Genomic DNA, 25786 nt, shown 5'->3' on the forward strand with positions numbered 1-25786 from the left:
CTCCCCAGCTGTGCAGAATTCACTAAAATATCAATATCAGATTTTTAAAAGAATAATACTTAGACTATGCAAAATTTAGTCCTGCAAAACAGAATTGTTAGGAGGGGGGATGAAAGAGTATATACTATTTCAAATAATTTTTTAAATTTTAAATTCTTTAAAATTTGAACTTTAGCGCTGGCCAAATGGCTCAGTTGGTTAAGAATTAGCTTAAGAGCGTGAGCTCTGAGCAACAGGGCTGCCGGTTCAACTCCCACATGGGCCAGTGACGCTGTGCCCGAGCTGCGCCTGCTGAGCTGTCAACAGGTGGCAGGATGGCTCAGCTGGTGAGAGCATGTGCTCCTAACAAGACTGCCTGTTTGATGGTGGGTTACGCCCACCCACAAGTAAGACTGAACTCGGCACCTTGAGCTGAGCTGCCGCCCCAATGGCTCAGTGGATAGAACATGTGCTCTTAACAACAAGGCTCTGGTTCGACTCCTGCATGGGATGGTGGCTACGCCCACCCACAACTAAGATTATAAAACAGCACCTTGAGGTTAGAGGCTACGAGCTGTCGACTGGCAGCCAGATGGCTACTGGCACCTTTCACAACTAAGATTGAAGAACAGCAACTGGCTGGTCCCCCTCCCCAATTTCCCAACACTGTTCCTCTCCCTTAATTCCCCAATTAAAAAAATTTTTTTTGAACTGTATTTTTCTTTGCAATTTTCTGCTTTGTCCTTTTTGGGTAAAATTCTAACTAGTTTTTTCCCACTCAGTTATATGCTCTATAATAAATGCTGCATTTGTACTGGGGTACCAAAAGAAATTATACAAGTGGATACTTTGGTCAACATTACTCAAGCAGTAGTTCGCCATAATCAGAAGTGTCTGGACACTGATGGTAACCAATTTGAGCACCTCTTGTAATTGCAGAGGGGGAGCATGGGCCTCACTTTTAGGCTGAGGACTGGTAGCAGGTGGAGAACTCTCACAGGGGCAGCAATTCACGGTGTCTGCCGTAGCCCCGGGAGACAGCCTCTTTCCAACCTGGGGCCGCTCAGAAAATCACTGATAACTGGTAAGGAGCTTAGAGAAGGGGGTGTCTGAAAACTAGGTATCCCAAATATCCACCTAGAAAAAGATTAGGGACCCCATAGAATGCTGTGGAGCTACCTTACTCTCTCAGGGAGCCCCTGATAGAGGAATAGTTTGAATTTTGACTTCAGACAGGCGAGAAATGAACCCCTGTAGAGGGTTTTTCCATTTTAAAATTCCAGTTCCAGGACGGTACTGACTGTTCTACTGGGAAAACGTTCCACATTTCCACTGATCGACCCCAATGGCCAATCAAGTTGTGGTGATAATAATATGAAATGAAATTAATAGCCAGTCTCATTGTTTCTGAACTTCATAATTATAGTGTAAAATGCTTTACATATTTTATTTTTTATTAAAATAGAAATAGGTAGGTTTTACCATTGTTGCTGCTTTCTTTTTCTCTCTGAGGTTATGTGTATGTCTTCTATATGCTTTTAGGAAGTTTTAATTAAATGTGTATTAACATATAAGGATTTATTCTGGAAAACTTTAAAATTCTTGTAATGCTTTTAATTAAATTCTGCATAATACCTAGACAGGGTACTTAGTCTCTAAGCATTTAAAAGGGATTAGGTAAGGCTTGTTTTCTTTCAACATTAAGGTGAATTAAGGATATGATTTAGGTGTGATTTGAAGAAAGTCAAACGTTCCTTTATGCCTTCGTCCAGTTTTCTGAGAGTTATGTCTGTAATAAGATCAGGCTGCTTGTCTTTGACTTTGAAAGGGTGCATTGTGCTACTTAGTAACTGCACAACACCTCACAGCTCATTAACCCCGGAGCAGGACAATACCGAGATGGCCCTGTTAAATGTCATTCCTGTGCTTCCCAGTCTCCTAGGCCCCTGTTTTAAAAGTGGTTAAGAAAAAAACAACAACTAAAGGTTAAGATCCTTGAAAATCTGTTAACTCGTGAGATATGGTTTTAGTTCATTCAGAATTCTTTTTTTTAAAACATGATTAGTTATTAGTGACATTTTTAAAGATCATCATAAACTTTATTTGAATATTATATCATATGCACAATGTAGAGTTATGGTTTGAGAAAATATACCATAAACTCATCTCTAAAATGCCATTTGTTTCAGTAATTAAGTTATTTCTGCAATCTAACAATGATATGAATTTAAAACAAACACTTGTTTTGAACATGAAACAAACTTATATTTCACATCTTAAGCTAAGAATGGAAATAATTTTGTGATGTAAACAAAAATTTTCTTCTGAAACTTTTCTATGTTTCAAATTAATAGACATTAAATCTTAGAAGGAAAAGACAAATTTGTAAAATTTATTAGCTATAATAATATTGTTTCACTTGACTGTTCTTTCTCTAGGATTTACTAACCAGGCATAAAGTGCTGGTAGCAGACTTCTTAGAACAAAATTATGACACTGTAAGTAGAAGTTATTTTTAAGTCTTTACCTCATTGTCTCTTTCTCTTCCTCCCTCCCTCTTAGATCTGTGAGCACTCACTCCCATTTATGACCCACAATAGAAACCAGTCATACACCCAGTTTGTCCACTACCTGAAAGCCAATTCATCAGGAAACTTGGTGGAAAATGGAGGTTGGCAGGAGATAGGGTTTTCTCGTTTTTCACAGCTCTTCCTGTTGTTGTGCTCTGGAGCGCCAAGAAACAACGAGCACCCGCTCACTTTGGTCTTCAGAGCATCCATGTTGTCCTTGAGAGGCAGTAGGTAGCTTTTCCAAATAGAAGAACACCCCACCCTTACTAAAATAAGTCATTTTACCTGGTCGATAATTAATTTTACTTTCTAGCAAAAATACCAAAATAATATTTCTGCCTTCTCTAATGGTGAATCCAGTTCATCCTTCTGAGATTCTGCTGAAATGTGAGTCTTCTAGGAAGATTTCCCTAATCGCACCCCTTCTCTCTCTCTCTCTCTCTCTCTCTCTCTCTCTCTCTCACACACACACACACACACACACACACACACACACACACACACACTCCCTCCCTCACCCCTTTCTCTCTCATTTTGCACATTGTGTTACATGGTGTGTCTGCATCTTCCTGGCTGGTGCCTGAGCTCCCTGAGAGGCAGGAAGTTCATCTGTTGAACACGGGTTCAGAGTACAGTACAGACTTTAGAGTCTGCTTGCTTGGCTTCAAGACCAGCTCTGCCTCTTAGTAATTGTGTGACCCTGGGTAAGTTACTATACCACTGCAAAATAAAGATATTAATACCTACCTCATAGGGTTATGGTAGGAATTTGACAAGATTTAAAGTTTTTAGGATAGTACCATGGTAAGCTCTGCATATTAATTTTTCTCATTATTGCTTGTATCCCTAATACCTAACTCAATGCCATACATTTGGTTGTATTCAATGAATATTGAACGAACAGATCCATCCAAGAGCAGCTATGCTTTTGATAAACGTATAAGCAGTAGAAACAGCATGATTCAAGTAAAACATAGCACAAAACTGCAAGCAAAACTTTACAGGATTTGTTCAATTGTTGGTTCAGATGCTCTAGACCAGTGCTGTTTGGTTGAAATATAATGCAAGCCACTCTGTAATTTAAACATTTCTAGTTAGCCACCAAAAAGATAAAAAGAAACAGATGGAATCCTACCTAACAGTATTCTGTATCTTCACACACCCAAATCACAGAAATTAAACTATGTCTGTTTTATTCATAAATTGTTTGCTAGTCCCCTTTTAAGATTAAGAATTAGCAATATAATCATGAAAATCAAAGTGATTTTCATATCCTAAAATTATCAAGAAACTATTCATCAGATCTCTTGGAGTACTTTGATCTAAGTGTAAAACATGAAGGAAGAATAATTCTAATTGCCAGAGAGGCGTCCAAAAGTTTCAAGATTAAAAGAAAATGGAATATTTTTGAATCTAGGAAATGAACCGTTATTATAGCTTGGTTGTTCAGTAACTGTAGATGCTAGATGGACTGTTAAAGACTCATTAGATGTTACATGTATAATAAGTGAAAATAAAAGAAGACTAAGATAGCTTTTGACAAAACCTGTAGTATCATCCACTAATCTTTTCTATAGACTGAGTGAGGTAAATTTATTGTGCAATAATGCTTTGAAGTCAGGATAACACACAGCAATTTGAGAGACCATACACGCATTCTCTTTGATCCCTTATTTATCTAAATTTGTCTTTGTATCTGTTGTCACTGCTTGTGTGATTTAGTGGTTTCACAGACACTGAGCCAGCTGCCCTGACCTGACCACTAGCTCTGAGAACTCATACTCCCTGAAACATCTCATACTTCTTGAGTTTCATATTTAGTAATAAACCATGAAACTGGAGCACATGATATATGACCCTAAAATAATGAAACTGGCAGCTGGGGAAGTCAAATCATATCTTATACATGTATTTGCATTTTATAGTTACAATTAAAACTTACCGCAAAATTTGTCTGATAAATTTAATGACCTACAAAATCCTCCTTGTATTTCATGGCAATTAGAATAAATAGTAAGTCCTTCATTGAAAAGAGCATAGTCACTGGACTTTAATGGGAGCTACACGTTTCTGTTTTCACTTTTCAGTCTCAGTTCTTTATTGGTAATTATCATCCGTATGCACAGCTTGGCCTCGTCACACACGGGCACACAGACCTTGCACTTGGTCCTTTAGAGACCAGGGCTGTTTTCCACCCTCCTCAGCCCCTGAACAGTCTAGCTTTTGGTTCTCTGCTGGGTCTTCTCCTTCCACCTTACTGATCTCTGAGTGTGTCCACGCGTGGTGGCAGGTGGACGCCGAGCTTCCCCAGCTGCTGGCACTCTGAGTTGTACTAAAGGACCTTAGTGATGACTGATGACACATTAGGAAATAGGGTCCCCAAGCACCAGTGGCCCCCAGCTTCTGGGGAGAGTAGAAGTGCTCCAGAGGGGCCAGCTGGGGTTCATATGGCTGGCATGTGGCAAAAGTCGCCCTATTCCTCTACCTGTTCATGCTGTGAATTTGACAGTTTGATTCTTTATCAGTTGCCAGGTGAAATGTACTTCATCTTTTCTCAAATTATTCATAGCTGAATAGCCACCAGCCAGGCTACATAAAGAGATTTCTATACAATGGCATAAAATGAGTTGTTGCACAATTCAATAGATGTTTTATTCAAAATGATTTAGTGTGAGTACTCAATTACTCCATTTGTCTACTCTATTTCTAATTTGCAGACTAAAATATAGTAGAGAAGCAGGTCTCTTCTGTCACGTGACCTCCCCCAGTGTCTGTAGGAAGGACGATGGTGAAAAGGGAAGGCTCCCAGGGACAGTGGCTCAGCCAAGGGCTAAGCACACAGAGGGGACGCCCCGCACAGCAGCTGGGCCACGCTGGGCGCGAGGGGCGGGGGTGCCTTCCCAAGCAAGAGAGCAAGCAAACCTGATGCAGAGAAATCACTGCTGGTTTTACGGTCTGATGTTTGTTTTCTTTTTATTAGATTTTTGAAGACTATGAGAAATTGCTTCAGTCTGAGAATTATGTGACTAAGAGACAATCTTTAAAGGTAATATCAAATTCCTGTACGTTAAAGTCTCCTCCGTAAATTGATATCTTGTTAATAAAGGATTGGTCTGTTAGTAAACAAGTAAATACAGAAAATGTTAAGTATCCTTTTCTTTGTAACTTGAAAAATGTTTTATGTTACTATACTTTGTAGCAGAACAATGTAAGTGTCCTGCCTCAAATATTTTTAGAAATAACAGTGTAAATATTAAGTACATGATAAGTACACAGAAATGGGGTTGTCGTGTGTGTGTGTGTGTGTGTGTGTGTGTGTGTGTGTTCGTGTGTAACCAAAGGGCATTGGCAGTTTGAGATTATATCTCCCATGAAACGCTTGTGGAAATGCCACTCTCATGAGACTGGGAGCCCTGCAGGGAAAGGGTGCATCTGTCTGTGAGGGGCCTCCCTTCCCTCAGTGCAAAGGTGCCTGGAAGCAGCCATTTGTCCAGCTTATGGAGGAGTGGGAGGGACAGCTTATGGGGGAGTGGGACGTTGGCTAGAGCTGCATCTCTACCCTTCAGACCCTACTCAGATATACAAAAGAATGTTTTCGGCAGGTAATGATGTAATTGGCTGGTTTTTGTCAAGCAATTTGTATGATGTTTGAGCTTATTAAATATCACTCATCGTATTTTTACATGTTGCAGTGATGACATTCATAGAACAATGCATTTGTTTCTAAATATTGGATACAATTTTAAGCTAACGCAATAAATTAAATCTATTTGTACCACATTTTTGTAAATTCACTTTACCCATGATTTTGCACTGGCCATGACCCGCTTTCCCTATATTTGTGCCCTCACTGCTCCAGCTTTACCCTTTGATGAAGAGATCAGGGTACTATTTTCAGCCAGTCATTCAGCACCCTTTATTGAGTTTCCCTTTGTGTGGAAACCCTTACAAGGTGATCCATGTAGGAAAAAATACCACAGATGCTTACGCTGCTCTCCTTGCTGGAGCTCGGAGTGATGAGACCGCGCTCCAGGCAAAGGCAGGGCTATCAATGCCTGAGCTCGCCCAGGTCCAGAAAGCTTGTTCAAAGCAGCTGAAGATAAGGGCCATAGCCATGCATCTAAAGAATGGAACTTCTTATTTGCAAAGGGCTCCTCAAGGGCAGCCGAAACAGGGCTTATCTATATTATAAGAGATAGTTGCCCTGGGAAGGAATGAAAATTGAGACAGTCAACAGAGCTGACCGTGCTGTGAAGTGCTAGAATAGAGGAAATTGCTCGTGAGTTTTCCACCTCCCCCCTCTTTTCAGTGGGAATGTCAGATACTGAACCAAAGTAGAGCCACTGTTACAAACTAAGGTGACAATTAAACTGGGATCAAAAACGATAAGCATCGTGCACTTTAGAATTTATCCTTGTACCATTTTCAGCAGTGACAAGAACTTGGGACCAGGTTTTCTGTGATCAACTGACTCTAGATGTGTAGGGCCTTAGGCCAAGTTATAAAGCTGACAGTTTTTATTCAGACGTCTCCCTTCTGGCTCTTCTTCCTGCATTTTATTTCTTACTGTCCTATCATCCCTGCCTACCCATGTGCCCATTGTCTTGTTTTCTTGTCAAGGTGACTTCAGACCCACCTTGTTCTGTTTCCTCATTAATATTTGTAAAGTGGTCAGACCAGAGCCTAGCTCATAAGAAATCGATATGTTTGTTAAATAAAATTTTTAAAAAATTATAAATAAATATTCCTCAACATCCCCAGAGTTCTGTCTCTGGAAGGTGTTAAACAACTGTAAATAAATAGTTGGGACTAGTGTATGAATTAGAATTATTCCTACCGGGATGCATTTGCATTTAAAAATAGAAGCCTGTTGGTCCAGTGGATGTGTGATTGGTACAGTATATCGTACGAATTGGGTGGGTAGCAGAGGGAAGTGAGAAGACTTCAAAGAGCTGTTTGCTGGCACCTGGCTCCCTACTACTCAGCCTCCCTGTTCACGTGGCTTTCCAGCTAGAGACCCCTGTTCCCAGTGACGCCCGGCAAGGAGCAACTGAGTTTGTATCTGGTATCGCAACTCTCCTCTCAACTCCCTTTGCAAACGGATTATGTTTCCTACTTATTTTCAGATGCCTCAGCTCATTCATAAGGCCCTTTCTCTTTTTTTAAAAAATTTTATTGGGGAATTGGGGGAGGGGAACAATGTTGAGGAATTGGGGAAGCAGACCAGCCAAGTTGTTGTTCTTCAATCTTCGTTGTGGAGGGCGCCAGTCGCCATCTGTTGTGTTCAGTCTTAGTTACGGGTGGGTGTAGCCACCATCCCATGTGAGAGTTGAACCCGGCAGCCTTGTTTTTAAGAGCGCACGCCGTATCCACTGAGCCATCCGGGCGGCAGCTTAGGTCAAGGTGCCAAGTTCAATCTTAGTAGTAGCGGGCGGGAGTAGCCCACCATGGGACAGGCAATCTTGTTGTTACACCAGCTGAGCCATCCTGCCACCTGTTGGCAGCTCAGTAACAGCTCAGCTTGGGCGCAGCGTCACTGGCCCATGTGGGAATCAAACTGGAAGCCCTGCTGCTCAGAGCTCGCGCTCTTAAGTCAACTCTTAACCAGCTGAGCCACTCGGCCAGCCCCCTTTCTTCTTCTTTATTAATCCACCCAGACATCCTACATTGGTTGCTATCCCTGCCTGAAATCCTTTACAGTTGAGTGTCTCGCACATATTTGATTTACAATATGGTAAAACCCAGCACTGGCTGGACAGTGAAAAAAAACTAGTAAAAGGCAAACAAAGTATATCTGAGAATGCAGAAATTGTTAAAATGGTTACTGAAGAGTGGCTTCTTTGAATGCTAGCTTATAGACAGAAACATTGCTGGAAGGGTCTTGTGTCACTCTATTCAAGGACAGAGCTCATTAAATATTGTTTATTCTTTTCTTCAATAGAAAAGCATTGTTTTGAAGAGCTCTGCTAGTGTTCTGTTGGTTCTTCCTTTAGGAAGTTAGATCTGTGGTAGCAGTATGTTCTGTTTTAACATCACCTTGTTTATAACTCAGGATTCTGTAATATTTTATACTAGATGTTTCATAATTTTAGGAAACGAGAGATTAAATTATTACAACAGCATATTTACTTACAGTATTCTGTAAATAAATAAACTGTCCTAAAATAGGTGTTTTGTGAAAGGGCAGTGTATACAAACTAGCGCCCAATGCCCAAGGGACCAATAGGCCACAGAATACTGCCCGATCGGTTATGCAGGGAACTTACTTGCCCAAAGCGATCTCTGGCGGCAGCGAGACAAATGGATCCCCCCACATCCCTGCCCCACTCTGTTTTATAGTAAAAGCAGGGAGAATGTGTGGAAGATCAAAGACGTCAGGTGCCCGGAGGCTCTGGTGCCCTGGCGAGGCGAGGCAAACATGAGGGCCTGGGCGCCTGGCCCCGCCTGGGGAGAGAATTACCTGAGTCCTGCGAGGCGGAAGGGCCGGGCTCCCAGACGTCAGTCACCGTGGAGGGTCCGCTTGAAGGTGGAGGCGCTTCGGTTCCTCACACCAGGCTGTTTTCTGATTCCAAAGTAGCTGCTACCTTCTGCCTTTTTAAAATCATATTCTAAATTCTCCTGAGCTATTTTGGGATGCGAAGATTGCTAGAGTCAGTAAAAAATATTTAACAGAAAAATTCCTTTCCCTCATATGACAGAGCTTAAGAATTTCTTATCTTCTTCAGAGGTCTGACATTGAATTACTAGCAAGAAAGATTATAATTTAAAAGAAACTTGGTGGAATTTTTTTTTTGGGTGGGGTGGACTCTGGTCAGTTTCATTAAAACCCTAAGTTTTTAAAAAACTTATTATTCCTACTTGCTGTGCATAGTTTTACTGTGTAGTATGAAGCCTATAAATAAAATGGAAAGAAGTAAAAATCAGTTTTTTCCATTTAGTATAGTATTGTTTTAGAATGCCTTGCATTATAATGAAATGCATCATTTTGTTATTGTCAGTATTAATGAAAATAGATTAACATTTAATACCTAAGCATTCAGTGTTGTTGGCCAAATGATTTAACATAATTGATTATTTCAGAAAAGTAGTGAAATTATATTAACAAAATATGGGTTGGATAGAATTTATATGTAGACATCCCCATGTAATAAAAATTGAAGTGACAATCTGAATTTAACTCATAAATGTCATGTCAGCAAATGTCTGTTGTCTGTGTGTGTGCAAATTATAAGCGTACATTTTTTTTTGTTTTTTTAGCTGAGCCATCCTGCCACCTGTTGGCAGCTCAGTGGCAGCTCAGCTCAGCTCAGGGCCATGTGGGAATCGAACCAGCGACCCTGTTGCTCAGAGCTCGCACTCTTGAGTGAGCTCTTAACCAACTGAGCTCTTAACCAACTTGGCCAGCCCAAGCGTAAATTTTTTTAATGGAATTTCTTTGTTGCTGAAAGGACTTTGGATATGTGTATGTGTATATGATATATATGTATTTATAATATAGGGAATACATTGTATTTGATTTTATGTATTTTCATATATCTATATATTTAGATATATATCTATATAGAAGCTGTATCTATATAGATATAAATAACCTTATTAAAAATATATATATATATTAAGTGGGTATATATCTTATATACTCATACATATATATTTTTATAACTATATATAGATATATTTTTTTAGCAGCCCCTTATCAGCTTTACACCTCAGAAGTGTTTCTTTATTTGTTTGTTTTTTGAGAGAGTCTGGGAGCCATCCCACTGAAATGTAAACATCTGGGAAGGTAGCACACCTATCTCCCTGTCACCAGGGGAGTTTAACCTTGGTGCTTCTCTCCAAACTGTAACCATTTGCTTATGAGAGAGATAAGAAGTTTTATTATCCTCTAGTAGTTGGATAAAGGCAGTTAGTTAAAACAAAGGGCTACCTCAATGGCCAGGCGAATTTAGGGTGAACTGTGAAAGGGTCCACAGCAAATGGCCTGCCAGGTCCCCTTACAGGGCACAGGTTACCTTTTGTCTTAAAGGTATGTGTATATAATGGATTGTAGTTCCTTGGCTGTCTAATATGGTGGAAGTTCATGTCTTTGTAATGTCTTTTTTGTAGATTACCTACAGTGTTGTGCTTTGGATATGCTTATTCAGTAATAAAACTACTTTCTTTCAACATTTTTTGGAGGGGATTCCATGTTGGTAGGACTTTATTATCAGCAGTATCCACACACATCGCAAAGTTAGGCTGTAAAGGGTATAAACACAAACAAGATTTGACACACGGCCTGTGGAGCTCGCATTCTAAAAAGGCTTACTGGTAACTCTGTACTGCAAGCAACGTGGGCACAGCTGGGAGGAAACAAAGAGCACAGAGGCCATAGGTTCAGCTCTGGAGAACAGCCAACTCATAGAAACAGAAGGTAGACTGGTGGTTACCATAGGGAAATGGGGAGACATTGGTCAGTGGGTACAAACTTTCAACTATAAGATGAATCAAGTTTGGAGGATCTAATGTACAGCATAGTGACTATATAATACTTTATTGTGAACTCGAAAGATGCTGAGAGTAGATCTTAAGCCTTCTCACCACAGACCCAAAAAGAAAAAAAAAAAAGAGTGGGTAACTGTGAGGTGATGGATGTGTTCATTAACATGATGGTGGTAAATATTTCACAATGTATCACATATCAAATCATCATGATGTACACTTCAAGTATATACAGTTTTGTCAATTATATCTAAATAAAGCTGGGGGTGGGGGACACGATTGGAGCAAGGGAATAAAGCCACAGAGCCCAGAGAATGTGGAAGACTGAGGGAGGGCGCCGAGGAAAGGAAGCAGTAGGAACGACTCCATCACAGAGTGCTTTGAGTGCCAGCCACAGGAACTTACTCGTTTGTGTGCTTATTCATTCCCTTTATAAGTGGAATTAGTAACATGAAGAGGGCTGAACTTCAGGAAGATTCATTTGACCTGATGTGAAGAATGGATTGGGCTGGGTGAAGACCACCGAGGAGACCACTTGTGCGCTGTTGCCGACATCCAGATGAAAAGCAGTGAGGGTTTTGATGAGAGTACTGGTGGTAAAAATGGAGTGAAAGATGTCTGAGACCTTTAAAAACAGAAAATTGGCAGATCTGAAATGTGGAATTGATGTGAGGATCAAGGGAAAGAAAGGAGCTGAGGAAGACTGCAACTGTCTGTCTAAGGGACTGGCAGACTGTCCTGTCATGAACAAAGAGAAAAGGGGGAACTGGTTTTAGAGACTTTGCATGTAATAAGCTAGTAAAGTGTTCAACTCAGGCGGCGTGGTGGGCAGTTAGAAATGTGGGTATGGAGTTTAGGAAAGAAGTTGAGACTAGAAATGTAGATTTGAGAGACACCTTCCCAGATGTTATATTTGAAGCCATGGGCAGAGATGAGACTGTTGGGAGATAAAAGATTCAAATACACAGCTTGGAAAACTGTTCAGTTTTCCTAAAGCTAACAGAAGGGTGTTCAGTTAGCTTTAGGTGCTGCAGGGAGATAAAGATGAAGAGCAACAGTTTACATGATTGTATTCCATATGTGTGAGACTAACTGGTGACCAGCTAATATCCAACCGTGGTCGTCATTGTTTTATGTTTAACAAACATTATTTTTGTTCACTAAAATACCTTTAAAGTGTGTACTCTTATTTGTTAAATAGACAAAAGATGCATCACAGGCAAGGTTGTTGTTTACTGGCAGCCCTAAACACACACACACACACACACACACACACACACACACACACACACTCGGGGTTCTGTTGCTAGACTCTTGTGATAGGCAGCTAGACCTCAGTTTCATGCACTTTGTCATCCCATGCAGAATTTCTGTAACCATCTGTGCAATGTGTTACTGTCCTGAGGCATCCAGAAAATTTTCAATAAATAGGAGAACTGAAAAATAAGTATATCACATGTAAAATTATGTTAAGGGTACATTTCAGCCACCTGGTTGCTGAAGCTTTAGGAATTGCTACCACTACAGTGAGAATAGAAGTTTACGAGATAGAGCCACACAGTACATTCAGCTGTGCTGCTCGAGGGTCTTCAACCATTCTCACTTTTAGTAGTTTTATCTTGTGTTGAAGTGTCTTAGTCTGTTCTGATATAACAAAAATACCACATACTGAGTGGCTTAAACAACAAATATTTATTTCTCTTAGTTTTGGAGACTGGAAAGTCCAAGATCAATGTGCCAGCAGTGAGAGAGTTCTCTGTGGTCTTTTATAAGAGCACCAATCCCATTCATGGGGGCTCCACCCTCACTTCATAACCTCCCCCAAACCCCACCTCCTAATACCATCACACTGGGGGTTAGGATTTCAACATACAGATTTTGCGGGACATAAACATTCAGTTCATAACATGGAGTAATGCTGCATTTGGGGAACTATTATTAATTTGTCACCAGAAAATATTTCGCTTTACTTTTTTATAAAAACTCGCTGAACATGTTAAACTTCATATGGATTTGGGGGTCAGTGATTTTGTTTTTCTGGTTATATATCAGTTTTTGTAATAAAAGTTAGGGAAAAGGTAAGAGTCACTTAACATCACCTTTTTTTTTTTTAATCAGTAAACTACTAGAGTACATTTATTTAGGTAAGGGAAATATAATTATAGAGACAATTTTGTCATTCTTATCCTATCTCAACTACCTAAGGAGCAATGCATTGTTGGGAAGCAAGTAAAGTAAATGATGAAAATAATAAATTCATTTCTGGCTAGCTCTTGATGAAAGCAACAGAGAAAGCGTTTTTAAGCTGCAAAATAAAATGATTCAGAAATGCATTAAGCATGGATGTTAGTAAACTGTGTGTAAAGCTTAAAATAATAATAGCTACTGCTTTCATGCTTAAGATACAGTTAAGGACTCTCAATTTTTTTTCATGTCACCAATCCTAACTCACATTTATATTTTGTTTTTCAGTGAGAACAAGATGGCTCTCAGACAGAGTATAGCTTTGATTTTTGTTGGTTTTTTTTATAGCTGCTGGGGGAACTGATCCTGGACCGACATAACTTTGCCATTATGACGAAGTACATCAGCAAGCCAGAGAACCTCAAACTGATGATGAACCTCCTTCGAGATAAAAGTCCCAACATTCAGTTTGAAGCCTTTCATGTCTTTAAGGTAACGTGTAAGCTCCAGAAATAAAGTGGGCGTGTGTTTTCTAGTGTCAGATGGCAAATTCCCTACTTTTTACTCTCCTTTATATTTGAGAAGAAAATTCAATAGGCAGTCTTTTTGTTTTGCATGACTTAGATGAAATTTTAGAGTTTTTTTTAATGAATGCCCATTTGTTTCGAAAGGGCTTGCTAGCTAATCCATATCTCTAAATATTTTCATTTTTTTTCCACTGAGAAAGTAAATGGATACTGTTTCCCAAAAGTTACTAAAATAATCAGTGATTGAGCTAGAACCCAAACCCTGAGTGTCAAAATTTGAATGCTTTGCTTTCTGGCCTGTTTCTTTGAACCTTAAATGAAGAACTGAAGAAAACACTTAGATCCTACTCACTGTTGTTACCTATACAGAAATATTTTTGTACATGCTGTGAAAGAAAACTAGCCCCTATAATACCTGCTTTTTCTTTCTAATATTTTTTTTTTGATAGGAGAGTAATATTGCCTCCTAGAAGCTTTAGAGAATAGATTTTTTTTTTTAGGTAGGGGAGGTGGGAGAAGTCTAATCTGTAACCCTATACTCCTAAACTACTGTAAAGATTTTGGTAAATTTTATTTTCCTGTGCACATATTTGAAGTTTTTTTTCTACAGCTGTGTTCACATTTTATATAAAATTGATATCCTGATTGTATTGCTTAATGCTGTACCGTAACTGAACACTCATTCGTTGTTATTATTGTAATTTTTAGAGCCAGCAGTTTTATTGGCATCATAGTTTATCATTGGGTATATTTACTCTCATTTACTTAAATATTTCTGTGTCATTTATATTTAGGTTATTTCCATTTTTTCCTACTTTGAGTAATGTTGCAATGAGCGTTTTATGTATCCAGCTAATTTCTTACAGGTTTGGGATTATTTTCTTGAGATAAATATCTAAAGTAGAATTAAGGGTTCAGAGGGTTCCAGGCTTTTTTTTTTTGTCTTTATAATGCACATTTAGTAATTGAATGTATAAGTGTATACATGGAGAGAGACATGGCAGTTTATAAGGTATGTAACTGTTGCTTTGAGAGGTAAAAAAAATTTTAGTCCACCTTTTAGCCACCAGTTCTTTATTGTTCAAAAAGCCACTAGAGCAATTCAAATCCCAAATTAATTTATAAATCCCATTCAATTACATTCAAAATCCCAGCAGGACTTTTCCTGGAATTTGACAAGCTGATTCTAAGATTTGTTTGGCAGAGCAATGGCCTAGAATTATCTATGGCAATTTTGAAGAAATACAGGCAGGGGAATCCTCCCTCCCAGATGTTAAAACTTATTATGGATTTGTAATAAATGTAGGCACTATTGTATTGGCACAGAGATAGATAAATAGAACAACAAAACAGAGTAAAGGGCCAGAAATAAACCTTTGCAAATATGAAACTTGATATTTGATAGTGGAGGGATTATATATCAGTGAAGAAAGGGTTAACTATTTAATAAATGGTTCTAAGTTAGAGGATTATCCATACAGAAAACCCTATTTTCCACTATGCTCGGAAATAAATTCTAGATAAAGTTCTACACTTGAAAAGCAAAATTTTTTAACTTTTAGAAATGAAAAAAAGAGATTGTCTTTATGATGTTGGAGGGGGAAGAATTCCTTTAAGAAAAAAGGAATTCTTTCAAAACATAATGAAAATATGAATAAATTTGAACCCCTTTAAATTTTAAAACTTCTGCTCGAAAAAGACATCATAAACAAAGTGAAAAGACGGGATCGAATGTGACACATATAACTTACAAATCATCAAAAAACAGACAAACAATTCAGTGGAAAATGGGCAAAGGATACAAGTTATTAATAGTAATTTACAGATGAGGAAACCTGACTGGCCAATAAACAGGTGAAGATGTTCATCTTACTAGTAATCATGAAAATGGTCACTAAAATATCAATGAGCTAAAATATCACTTCACATTCTTCATATTGGCAAAAGTGTTTAAGCCCGACAATATCAAATTCTGGTGAGATTGGAGGGCTGTGGGGACTCTCATCCACTGTAAATTGACACAACCACTTTGGAAAACAATTTAGCAAAATAAAGAATTGAAAGTGTGCATACCTTTCAACTCTGAAATTCCATTCTAGGTAATTTCTTAGAGACACTCTTACACACGTGCATAAGGAATCATGCACAAAAATGTTTATTGCAACATTATTTAGAATGGAATAAAATGAGAAAAAAACACAAATGGGCATCATAAGAAAACAAGGGAAATAAAAATTGGGATATAGTCATACAATTGCATATATTAATGGGTTAAAATTAATAGAGTTATATGAACCACTGCAGATAAATCTCAGAAACATTGAGTGGGATAAACAAACATTAAAACTGATATTTATTTAAAGTTTGAAACCCTGCAAAAATACTAGGTGTAGATTCATATATATATAGTTATAGTCTAAAAACCTGCATGGGAATGATAAATACCAAATTCAGGACAGCAGTCACCTCGGGAGAGAATGGTATCAGGAAGTGTCCAATAGCTTTTAATTATATCTGTAATGTTTTATTAAGAAATCACAAGGCAAGTATGGTAAAAATGTTAGATTTTGATAGAGCTGATGGGGGGGAACATGAAGCCTGATATGTTATTCCTGTGCTCTTCTCTGTGTTAGAATTATTTCATTAAAAAAATAAGCACAAATTAGATGAATGAAATAGACTGCTGTAGGACTGGAAAATGCCTATATTGTATAAAATGATAGATGCTGTTAAGACCTTTTAGATTGAAGAGATTATGGAAAGCTATGTGTCACGTCATTCAGTGCCCACGTAACTTTAATATTTCATCCTAGATGAGAACAAACTTTATATAATTTTGCGCAAAAATGCAGTATTATAGAAGAATTCAGTGGATGGCAAAATAGAAATAACCTACTTCCGTCCTCTGAGAAGATCAAAATTTGGATCATCTAATCATTGGACAGAATTGGTACATTTAAAAATAGTTGACCACTTGTTTACTTGTATGTGTATATAAACTGGTCCTACCCTGTACCCCAACTATATTCCTTCCACTGAAGTATGAACTGAATTGTTTACTTGCCAAAAATAATATTGTGTTATTTAGAAGAAGGAACAGCTGAGTCCTAGAGTTTTTTCACAGTTCTTTATTAATAGTTTTTTCCCCAAAGCACCTTCAATAAGGTGCAGAAAATGTGGAACACATTACTAAAAATATCTTTGTCAGATGATAGTGTCTCAATTTGTGAGCCTGCTGATGAGTTCAAGGACTGTCATGAGATGCCATTTCACATGCTTTCTACTACAGACGAGCAGGGTGCTGTGGTGGGCAAGACCTGGATGGAAATCGGGAGACCTGGGTCTTTGTTCTGGCTCATTTGCCAGCAGTAGACTTTGGGCAAATCCATCCGGATCCATTTCCTCACTTGCAAAATGAGTTGCATTAAAGTCTGAAGTCTAGGTAGCTCTAAGACACTCGGCTTAGGAGAGTTTCTCTCTGTCATCCTGGATCTCCCAGAGATGTGCCCAATATGAATGCAGAAATCAGCTATGAGCTGACCTCTCTTTCACTTCCCTGTTAACCTCCTCAATGGCAAAGGAGATGTTGCCACATCCCACCAGACCATGTGGGGGTGGGGGTGGTCTGTGCCTTTTGGCTCACCTCTCAGAGCTTCTGGAACTTGGGGATGACCAGTGCTAAGTCGTTCAGATCCTAGCAGCAGCTTCTTGAAAACAAGAAACTCCACCCTTATTCCAAAATTCAAAAGCCAGCTTGACATTTCAACAAAAAAAAACAGTATGCAGAACAAGAAACATCTCAGTTGAGAAGAATGGAGAATTACAGGTTAATTTGGTAAAAGCCTAACCATGAATTACCACTTCCTTAAGGACCCATTTTTTAGCGGGGCTACTATTTTAGGCACAATGTACCAAACCTGTCTATTGATAGAGAAAGCAATTGAGACCTAGAGAATTTAGGTATCATCTATGAGCTGATTTAATAATAATTTTTCTAAAAACGTTAACAGTACAGTGCAAATGTGTTTATATCAGCTTAATGTTTCATCGGCTACTTTTAAATAGTGTCAAAATATTCGATAAATATTGTATCACTCATATTTGTATTCATTTGAATGGTGAGCCTTTAGAATACACTCGCACGGAATGAAATTTTGCATTGTGTAACTTCCATGTAACTATAAGAGGAGCCCCAATTTCAAATCCATGTACAAAGCAGGCCAGGCTTTGCAGCCTCACGGACAGGACAGTAAGGGGAGCAAGCAGATGACTAGCCTTCCAGTGCTGGGTTTCATGCAAAGCCCTCTTGGCAAAATAGAACTTCAGTGAAATGAATGAATATGTGAGTAAGATATGCCTTTGTAACTTCCATAAAAAGCACTCAGGCTTAAAATAGAGAGCAAAATATTCTTAGTTTGCATTTGTGGTCTTGATACTTGCTTTTCTCCATAAATCACATTTCTGAGAGGTGTCAATTAAGAAATACAGACAATAAGACTGCATTCTAAAAAGAAAAGTCACAAATAGTTTCACTTGTGTAACATGTTTCGGGGTGGTTTGAAAATAGCATTTGAAAACATGAGTACAGCAGAGAGAGAACCAAGGAACTCTCATCATTGGACATCACAGTCAAAAGATTTGGTTCTGCGGACGTTGGTTTAGAAGTGCATTCCTTATGAAATGTTCATCTCAAGCCTGGACCAGTGCCCTCCGAGCCATGCAGTACATTTATTACCTTGGTTGTCTCTCATCAGCAACTACCTTTAGAGGCAGCAGAGTTTGGGAGCCATAAAAAATAAAAATAAGGAAAAATATTAAACTTGAAAACAAATGTAACAGTTTTTAGGTCTATTGTACAGTATATGGATTCAGTGAAGTTGATCCAATGATGCCTGTCTGCAAATTCTACGACATTTTACATTTATTTCAGATTGAAACAAAGAAGCTTAGTTTGTCCAATATATTTAATCGTTTTTAAGAAAGAAAGACTGTTATGGGTTATTTATGTAGTTACCACAAAATGCCGGAAGATTTCTCGCTAAAACTTCACAGCAACTCCGTTGTAAGCAAATGGTGACGAGAGGAGCCACACATTTGTCTCCAGCATGTGATTTCCTAACATACTAATAGGCGTTACATGAACTTCATTTACATGTGACAATGTAAATGAGCCTGGACTACTTTTTTAAATATAAGTATCAATTTTAGTTTATTGTAGTAAAATTCATATAACAAAATTCACCATTTGAACGTGTACAATTCAGTGACATTTGATATATTTACAGTGTTATGCAACTATCACCAGTATCTAGTCAGAACATTTTCATCATCCCCAAAGGAACCCCTGTACCTATTAAGCAACTATTCCTCATTTTCCCTTACCTTCAGCCCCTGGCAACCACTAATCTGCTTTCAGCCTCAAATTTGCCTATCCCAGATACTTTATGTAAATGGAATTATACAAAAATATATGGTGTTTTGTGTCTGGTTTCTTTCATTATCATAATGTTTTCATGGTTCACCCATGTTGTAGCATGAGCAGTATTTCATTCCTTTTTATGGTCGCATAATATTTCATTGTATGGCTACATCGCAATTTGTTTATCCGTTCATCTGTTGATGGACTTTGGGCTATTGTGAGTAGTGCTGCTATGAACCTTCATGTACAACTTCTTGTTTGAACAAATGTTTTCAATTCTTTTGGTATATACCTAGGAATGGAATTACTCCATTTTGTGCTAATTCAGTGTGTAACTTGTTGAAGTACCGCCAAACTGTTTTACATAGATGCTGCACCTTCATACATTCCCACCAACAATGTCAAGTGTTCCGATTTCCCCTTCCTCACCGACGCTTGTCATTGTCATTTTTTAAAATTGTAGCTGGCCTAGTGGGGGTGAAGTGTTATCTCGTGGTTTTGATTTGCATTTCACTAATGACTAATGATGTTGAGCATTTTTTCATGTGCAGTTGGCCACTTGTACATCTTCTTTGAGAAATGTCTATTCAAGTCCTTTGCCCCCTTTTTAAAAGGGTTGTTTGTATTTTTGTTGTTGAGTTGTAAGAGTTCTTTATGTATTCTGGATACTAGACACTTACATATGTAATCCACAAATACTTTCTCCCATTCTCAGTGTTGTTTTTTGACTCTTGATAGTGTCCCTTGATACACAAAAGTTTTACTTATTTATTTTGACGAGAAAACAGGATGGTTTAATTTGTAGAGTCAAGAGTCGTTTGTTCTTGAATACAGCATTCAAAGTGCAAGTTACATTCACCTCTTGGTACTGAAATGGCACCTTGCCACTTCCCTGGGAGTTAATCCAGACACAATTATTTCTGAGCAGCCCTTTAACTATGTGTCTGCCAGCAGACACCCTCTCCCTTATTACAGTGATATGTAAACTCGCACTTATGCAGAATAACTGAGAAATGCAGTCTTTCGTTCAACTCAGTAGCTCTAAACAGTATAGCACCATTGCTTTGTTAATGGATTTGCTATATTCTGAACTCTAGTCAACACCTCACATTATTTAATCTGTCTCTGATGATCCCAAAGGCACTTAAGAATCCGGCGGTGACAACACAAAAGTTTTAAACTTTGATGTTCAGTTTATGTATTTTTTCTTTTATTTCTCTTGCGTTTGGTCATAGCTAAAAAACATTGCAAGATCCAGGGTCATTAAGTGATACCCCTATATTTTCCTCTAAAAGTTGTATTAGCACTTATATTTAGATATTCGATCAATTTTGAGTTAATTTTTATTTATGGTGTGAGGTAAGAGCCCAACTTCATTCTTTTGCATGTGGATATCCAGTTGTCCCATATTGAGTGATTTTTGTTTTGTTTTTGTTTTTATCATGAAAAGGTGTTGGATTTTTTTTTTAATTAAAGGGGAAAGGTGTTGGATTTTGTCAAATACTTTTTCTGCATAAAGTGAAATGATCATGTGGTTTTCTTTCATTGTATTAATGTGGCGTATTAGTTTGCTAGGGCTAGTACCATAGACTGGGTGGCTTAAAACAACAAAGTTATTTTCTCACAGTTCTGGAGATTAGATGTCCAAGATCAAGGTGTCAGCAGGGATGGTTTCTTTTGGAGTTTTTCAGGGAGAATCTGTTCTATGCCTCTCTCCCAGCTTTTGCTGGTTGCCAGCAATCCTTGGCATTCCTTGGCTTATAGATTCATAATTCCCAGCTCTGTCTCCATCTCCACATGGCATTTCCTCTGTGTATCCCTGTGTGTCTCTGTGTCCAAATTTCCCTCTTTTTATAAGGATACTAGTCATTGAATTAGGGCCTACCCTAACCCAGTATGACCTCATCTTAATTTAATTACACCCCTATTTCTAAATAACATCACATTCTTAGGTACCAAGGGTTAGGACTTGAATATCCATCTTTTGAGGGGACACAATTCAATTCAGTACATGTGGTGCATTATGCTGATTTTATCCTGGTGAGCCAAACTTGTGTTTCTGGAATAAATCCCACTTGGCCATGGTATATACTCCTTTTAATACATAAGATGCAGGACTCGGTTTGCTTGTATTTTATTGAGGATTTTTGCATCTTTATTCATAAATTATATTGGTCTGTAGTTTCCTTTGTCTGGCTTTGGTATCAGGGTTATGCTGGCCTCATGGAATGAGTTAGGAAGTGTTCCCTTTCTCTCTCTCTCTCTCTCTCTCTCTCTCTCTCTCTCTCTGTCTCTCAGATTTTAAAATGGATTGGTGTTAATTCTTTAAAAGTTTGTAGAATTTACCAGTGAAGTCATCTAGTCCTAGGCTTTTCTTTGTTGGGAGGTTCTTGATTACCGATTCAATTTCCTTATAGAAATAAAAAAAACATTATAAGAGGATACTATGAATAACTGTACATCAACAAATTAGATAACCTAGACAAAATGGACAAATCTTTAAGAAATACAAATTACCAAACTGACTCAAGAAGAAATAGAAAATCTGATTCATAGACTAGCTCTCATGTCACCCACAGCATGAGCCCTTTCTCTTCCAAATTCAAAAATCTAATATATTTTCCACCACCTTTGAACCTCTGCAGCCTTCCATTCCCTTCTCATAGGTTCTTAACATCTTTGTGTAGTTTTCTCCCTCCCCACATTTGCTGAGTTGGAACCCCCACTGTCCCCATAACTGATCTTTGTTCCCAATGTGTTCAGAGCAGAGTTGTGCACTGTTGGAGGCACAGGATGTGGAGGCGGTGGGCAGCGGGGCAGGTGGTGAAATAGCCTTTTTGAAGAGTGAGGTGCCCAGATGTGAAACCAGAGAGCTACACAGGCGTCAGTACCTTTATGGGTATTCTGGTCATGTAATCATATATGTAGCATCGAACTATAAATATATCCATTGCAAAATATTATGCCCATCAGTATTATAGTTTTGAGTGATTGTGTCCTATTATTATAGTTGTAGCTGTTTTTTATAGTATAACTATTATTAGTTATTAGTCCAGGATCATGGTTTCAACCAGGAGTGCACATAAGAATCTTTGTGGAACTTGATAAAAATATATAATGCCAGACCTTTCGCCCAGATCTGCTGAGTTAGAATCTAGGGGCTGGGGCGCCTGGGCAGCTGTAAATGATAAAGCTCCACATATACAAGAAACAGTGACATTGGTGACCTCCAGGGAGGGGGGCTTTTCACCTTTGCCCTTTTTGAATTTTGAGCCAGATGAATATATTAAATCTGTTAAATATATTCTATTGAACATATTCAATATATAATTATATATTATAACTTTAAATATATAAAATATATTTCTATGTACTATATAGAAAGCGGATATGAGTGAGGAATTACTGATTTTCCTCAATAAGGAAGCACAATCTGGGCTTTCTACATTTTAGTAACACAAGCGCCTCGTGAAACTCAAGTGGGACCCGTGTCATCCCCGTGTGCATTCCTTGTCCTCTGCATTTGTTTCCTTGTGTTTCAGGTGTTTGTGGCCAGTCCTCACAAAACGCAGCCGATTGTGGAGATTCTGTTAAAAAATCAGCCCAAACTCATTGAGTTTCTGAGCAGCTTCCAAAAAGAAAGGACGGACGATGAGCAGTTCACCGACGAGAAGAACTACTTGATTAAACAGATTCGAGACTTGAAGAAAACAGCCCCGTGAAGTCTCACCCAGTTTCCTGCCACAGTCACCGTCTCATTTGTTCAGCTTGTACAAAAAGTGTCATTTCAAAAAGTAATCATTCTTGGGAAGGCTTTTGAGATACCTATTTTTTTCTCAATTCATTGTTCAGGGTAGATGGACTATAAACATTTGAATGAAAAAAATTAACCTAGAATAATATATTCATTTTAATCAAGTCTGTGATTATTTATGTGAAATCAGAGCCATTGTATTAGACATTGATAAAAGCGATTTTAACCCTTTGTTGATGAAAGGCAGCAGGGTCGTGGGCTTGCAGATCTGAGCCCTCAGTTGCTGGGAGCCCCTGAGGAGGAGCCCAAATGATGGTCACTGAGTCCTCAAAGAGGGCTGACTCTTAGAGGCGAGCCGGCCATGGCAGCAGAAGGCGCAAAGCTATTCTACCTATAGGCACTTAGACAAACACATTTCTTAGGCACTGAAAGACCTGAGAAAATAAGATCCATGTTTTCAGTAGTCACATACTCCTGTCCCCTGTCCATGTCTTCTGACTGTAATTCACGGTTCCCGACTACTTAGGGAACCGATGTCCTGCACAGCCCTCCTTTCTGCTCGCTGCCCCGCATCCTGTCCTCAGCATGCCCGACTCCTGGCACCGCCCCCCCCCCCCGCCACTGCACCCTGCCCTGGGGACAGCACAGAACTAACCAAGTACAAATAGGATGGATTGAGCGGCACAGGGCACAGAGGACCCGTGTGGTATGACCTGGTCACTTGAGAACTTGGAGCAGATGGTTAAGAACCACAGCTCTAGCTATAGTCACTGCTGTTCCACGCTGACTTCTGTAGCATTCGTGAATGTTTGGGATATTTCATTCATAATTCTTATTATGGGAAAAATGTTTTGTGGTGAAAGTGTGTTTTAGAGTAGGAATCATTGCACTGTGATGCCAGCGTGCACAAAACCATGAGTCCAGAGGGTTGCACAGGTCTTTAGACCACTTTTATAAATAAGGCAGTGTTGCCATTGGGTGAGCAATCATGATTAAATGCATGGAAAAACTGTCAAATGATCAAAAACAATTTTTTCAGTTTATTTTCTCATAAGCTGTTGCTCTAATTTCCCATCAAAGTCTTCAGTGAAAAGGTTGAAAACCTGTAAAATATTGGTCCCAAAGACTCTCTTGTATACTAGGATGATTAAAAAGTTAATTTGTGTTGGCATGGAACCAAAAGAAAAAAAAAGGAAAAAAAAAGTCGTGATTTGTTCTCAGACATTAAGTATATGAAATGGAATTTTAAACCTATATTTCCAAGACATTAAAGAAACAATCGTTAACCTGTATTTTTTTCCTAATTCTGTTTCCAAATCATGAGTTCCTGCCTTCCATGGGAACCTTCACTTCTTACAATATTGTGTGCGGTCTTCTTCAACCAGACGCTTATCCACCCAGAGAGGGAAAGCGCCCCCTCCAAGGATCCTTCTCCAGGATCAGTGCCCTCTGTAGGTTTCGCATCTGAAGATTACCTGGCAGGGTTTCACCCTGCTGGCCGGGGCACAGGCTCATGTTCTTCTGTGCCCAGCGTGGAACCCTGAGGCAGATGGTGTGGGACCTGTGGGACCTTGTTGCAGCAGCTCCGGCCAAGGGCAGCGTGGGAGGGTCAGCGGCAGCCCATCTGATGACCTTCATTCTTTAATCACTGAAGTCTGATTACTTTTATAACATTCCCCGACAGTCTAGAGTCTGAGAATTTGATTTTCTGGTTTTGCTTATATGATTAAAAGATGAGTGTAAATATTTTTTTAAAGGCACAATAACCAGTGGAAATGTATCTATTTGCTTAAATACTGTCTGACCACATCATGGGACATGTGTTTTCAGTTGGAAAGCAAGGCCTTGGTATAATCTTTTTTTGATAAATAAAACATTTTATTTCCTCTGGGCTTGAATGAGCTCTTTCCTAGCAACCCCTTATCCTAGTTTAGTCCCTGTCAAACAAAACTAGAGTCTTAAGAGGCAATAAATGAAGTGACTGGGGTTTTGTTGTAATACAAATTTGTAAATTATTAACATTAGCAAGGGAGCAAGAAGCTCATAGTCAAAATATGTTTGCACAAAATTCACTGTAAATATTGTGAGAATTGAATTTTGAAAAGGTCATATTTAATAAGCTATTTCAAAAGCACACATTTAAAATAAAGACTGACTAGGGCCGGCCGAGTGGCTCAGTTGGTTAAGAGCTCGCTCAATAGTGCGAGCTCTGAGCAACAGCGGTTCGATTCCCGGCCCGAGCTAAGCAGCTGCTGAGCTGCCAACAGGTGGCAGGAGGGCTCCGCTTAAAATAAATAAATAAAATAAATAAATACTGACTAAATAAAAAGGTGCCACATGCTCTGTGGTTGCTTTCATTCCTCTGCGTGTCCTGTGTGTGTGTTCTTGTCACCACTCCCAGCGGGGAAAGCCCCAGGCAGAGTGCAGGCAGCTGCTCGTGGGTGTTCAGGCCCCACACGGTCTTGTGTGCTCCATTGTCAGCATCATGCCACTGATGCAACTGCGACTGACTGAGCGCCACCTGCCAGGCACTAAATACACATCACATCATGGATGCTTCATGACAGCCAGAGTCATTCCCTTTTTACGCTTGAGGAAACTGAGGCCCGGAGCAGCTCAGTGATCCCAGACAGCATGGGCTTGACCTGGGATACAAACCCACAGTGGCTGAGGCCAAACCCCTGCTCGTCTTCTTTCTTCAAGGCTGTGAACCAGGGAAGGTCTAGGGTGTGGAACTATTTTGTGCCCTCCCCGCCTGCAGCCAGGAAGGCTCCTGGGGGTTAAGGTCCTAATGTGAAGCCAGCAGGAATTGAGATCATACTGTTCTTGGACGAGGCTCTTGGCTAAAGTCAGGAATCTGCGCAGACGT

At 39.1% G+C, this 25786-nt stretch overlaps 1 protein-coding gene across 3 annotated transcripts in view; it reads left to right on the plus strand.

The window, feature by feature from the left end:
- The window catches only part of CAB39L (calcium binding protein 39 like), a 149373-nt gene extending 124330 nt beyond the window's left edge, over positions 1-25043 (plus strand). For all 3 annotated transcript variants that reach the window (XM_019650867.1, XM_019650869.1, XM_019650868.1), the window contains 4 exons: positions 2418-2477; positions 5530-5595; positions 13566-13709; positions 22706-25043. In XM_019650867.1, the coding sequence (XP_019506412.1) occupies positions 2418-2477; positions 5530-5595; positions 13566-13709; positions 22706-22885 (450 nt within the window). In that variant the 3' untranslated portion in view covers positions 22886-25043. The remainder of the gene's footprint in view (positions 1-2417; positions 2478-5529; positions 5596-13565; positions 13710-22705) is intronic.
- The last annotated feature ends 743 nt before the right edge of the window (positions 25044-25786 follow it).

The sequence above is a fragment of the Hipposideros armiger genome, unplaced genomic scaffold, assembly GCF_001890085.2.
Source record: "Hipposideros armiger isolate ML-2016 unplaced genomic scaffold, ASM189008v1 scaffold_148, whole genome shotgun sequence".
In the NCBI taxonomy this organism is placed as follows: domain Eukaryota; kingdom Metazoa; phylum Chordata; class Mammalia; order Chiroptera; family Hipposideridae; genus Hipposideros; species Hipposideros armiger.